This window comes from Merops nubicus, unplaced genomic scaffold, assembly GCF_000691845.1.
Source record: "Merops nubicus isolate BGI_N331 unplaced genomic scaffold, ASM69184v1 scaffold6929, whole genome shotgun sequence".
NCBI classification, from domain to species: domain Eukaryota; kingdom Metazoa; phylum Chordata; class Aves; order Coraciiformes; family Meropidae; genus Merops; species Merops nubicus.
Genome location: NW_008628960.1, coordinates 16959 through 18827, shown reverse-complemented (window position 1 = coordinate 18827; position 1869 = coordinate 16959). Strand labels below are relative to the sequence as shown.

Here is a 1869-nt window from a genome sequence, read left to right as displayed (position 1 = left end):
AGGGCACAGAACCATTGCCATGGGAGCTGGTCTGTATTTTTGGAACATGGCATTAGTCTTTTTTTCTGAAGAAAAGCTAATAACTGAATAAAATCTTCAGTGTGAGTGCTGAAAATATCATTATTGGCTTTCTTAAAGAGGTTCTAGGATTTTCCTACAGAATTTTTCATGCCTTGAATATTCAAAGTGAGTTCTTTAGGTTTTTGCTTCTTGAGAAGCAGTTGTAGGACTGGCTTTTTATACCATCCATATACTCCTTGGCTGAAGCTGGATGTCATATTTAACTGAATTAAAGAGTTGTTCATTGTTTGAGGCACGTTTTTCAGTTGAACTGTAAAGCTGTAATACATTACAGCAGAGTATTTACAGAGCTTACCAACTCCCCTTCCAAATGTAGCAGATGTAAAAACTACCCTGTCATTTTCATAGAGAGTTTGTGGTAGGTAGAGAGGAGGAAAAGGAAGCTCATAAGTAAAACTTACAAAATAAAACAGAATTCTTCATCTGGGAGGAAATATTCCTTTCTTCTAGGTGTTTTAAGTGGTAAGGTTTATACTTGGTTCAGGACAGCAGCTCTGTGAGCATTAAACTTATTAAACTTACTCAACACAAAGTCTTTAGGTGGCATTCCACTCTGGAGCACATCAGCACTGAAGGTGGGCAGCTGAGGGAGCTGGTAACTGCTACAGGGACTGGTTACCTTGGCATTTTTTGAAGCTGAGTTTTGGCTGCTCTTCCAGTGCTCCCCTCTCACATCAGAGCATGGGCAGGAGGAGGTGCTGCAGGTCAGTGGACACCCAGAGCTGGAGGTTTTGTGTCTATTTTCTGTGTGTTTCCTAGGAACTGAACTGCTCCTACAGTGAGATGTCAGCCCAGGACCCTGAGCAGGTGCTCCGAGCCATCCTCTCCTCCCATCAGGCAGAGAGATGCAGGAAGGCTCAGGCCTTCATCACCACCCAGGGGCTCCAGCCCCAAACTGTGGCAGAGCTCGTGGCTGAAGAAATCCTGCAGGAGTTGTTGACATCTGCAGAAGGGAAAGGTAATAAAGAGGCTTTGTTTGAGGCATTTTCAGTTTGTGAGGGCTGTGTTTGTGTGTCTGAGCAGCAGTCTTTGCTCTTGAGATACCTGAGTGCTAATTATAGTCAGTAGTGTTTGGGCAGCTCTGGTGTAAGGTTTGTAAACCTTGTGCACTTTAGATAAGGTTTTTATAGCAGTGTTTGGTTTTGGTTATTTTTGTGTCCAGTGTGGTGTTGCAGTAGTTCAGGTTTTCTTTCTTACAGACATAAATTATAACAGTTTTTTTAAAAGGGTTTTCTGGGGTTCTTAATTTTTGCAGTCTCACATCATCTGACTCAGACTCATGTTCATTTCTTGCTGTAAAGCATGAGAAGATTTTCACTTTTTTCCTTCCCTTCATGCTTTGTGGAATGAGGGATGTGCCTTAAAGCAGCAGGAATTGTGGGGCACTTCTCTGTTTGAGTCACTTCTGCTTTGCCACAACCTTAACAACAAAGTTCTGTGGGAAACAGTGAGAAAACAGGTGGAGACCTGTGAGTCCAGGTGTGCTCCCCTCTGCTCCTGCTGCCTTCCACCCTCCCACCCTCACTCTTGCTGCTCTCCTTGTGGCACCTCACTGGGTGAGCTCAGGTGAGTTGGTGCATCTCATTCAGAACAGTCAGCTTACTAACCCAGATGAAACCAGATCCAGAAAAGAAGAGTTTCCTGATGAGTTCACAAGTGGAACTGGTTCATGGGAGAATATCAGTTATACTCAGATACACTGCAAGGGCTGAGTTAGCTCTTTTTTGTTCAGCAGCAGCTGCCTGCTGGGATAGTGAAATGATGGGTGTCATTACATCAGCAATGTGG

General features: G+C 43.8%; 1 protein-coding gene across 1 annotated transcript in view; it reads left to right on the top strand.

The window, feature by feature from the left end:
• Positions 1-1869, top strand: part of SPG11 (spastic paraplegia 11 (autosomal recessive)) — a gene marked incomplete at its 5' end in the record, with an annotated part of 33253 nt that overhangs the window by 25108 nt on the left and 6276 nt on the right. Inside the window, 1 exon segment of the mRNA XM_008946836.1 lies at positions 841-1039. Within this exon segment, the coding sequence (XP_008945084.1) occupies positions 841-1039 (199 nt within the window).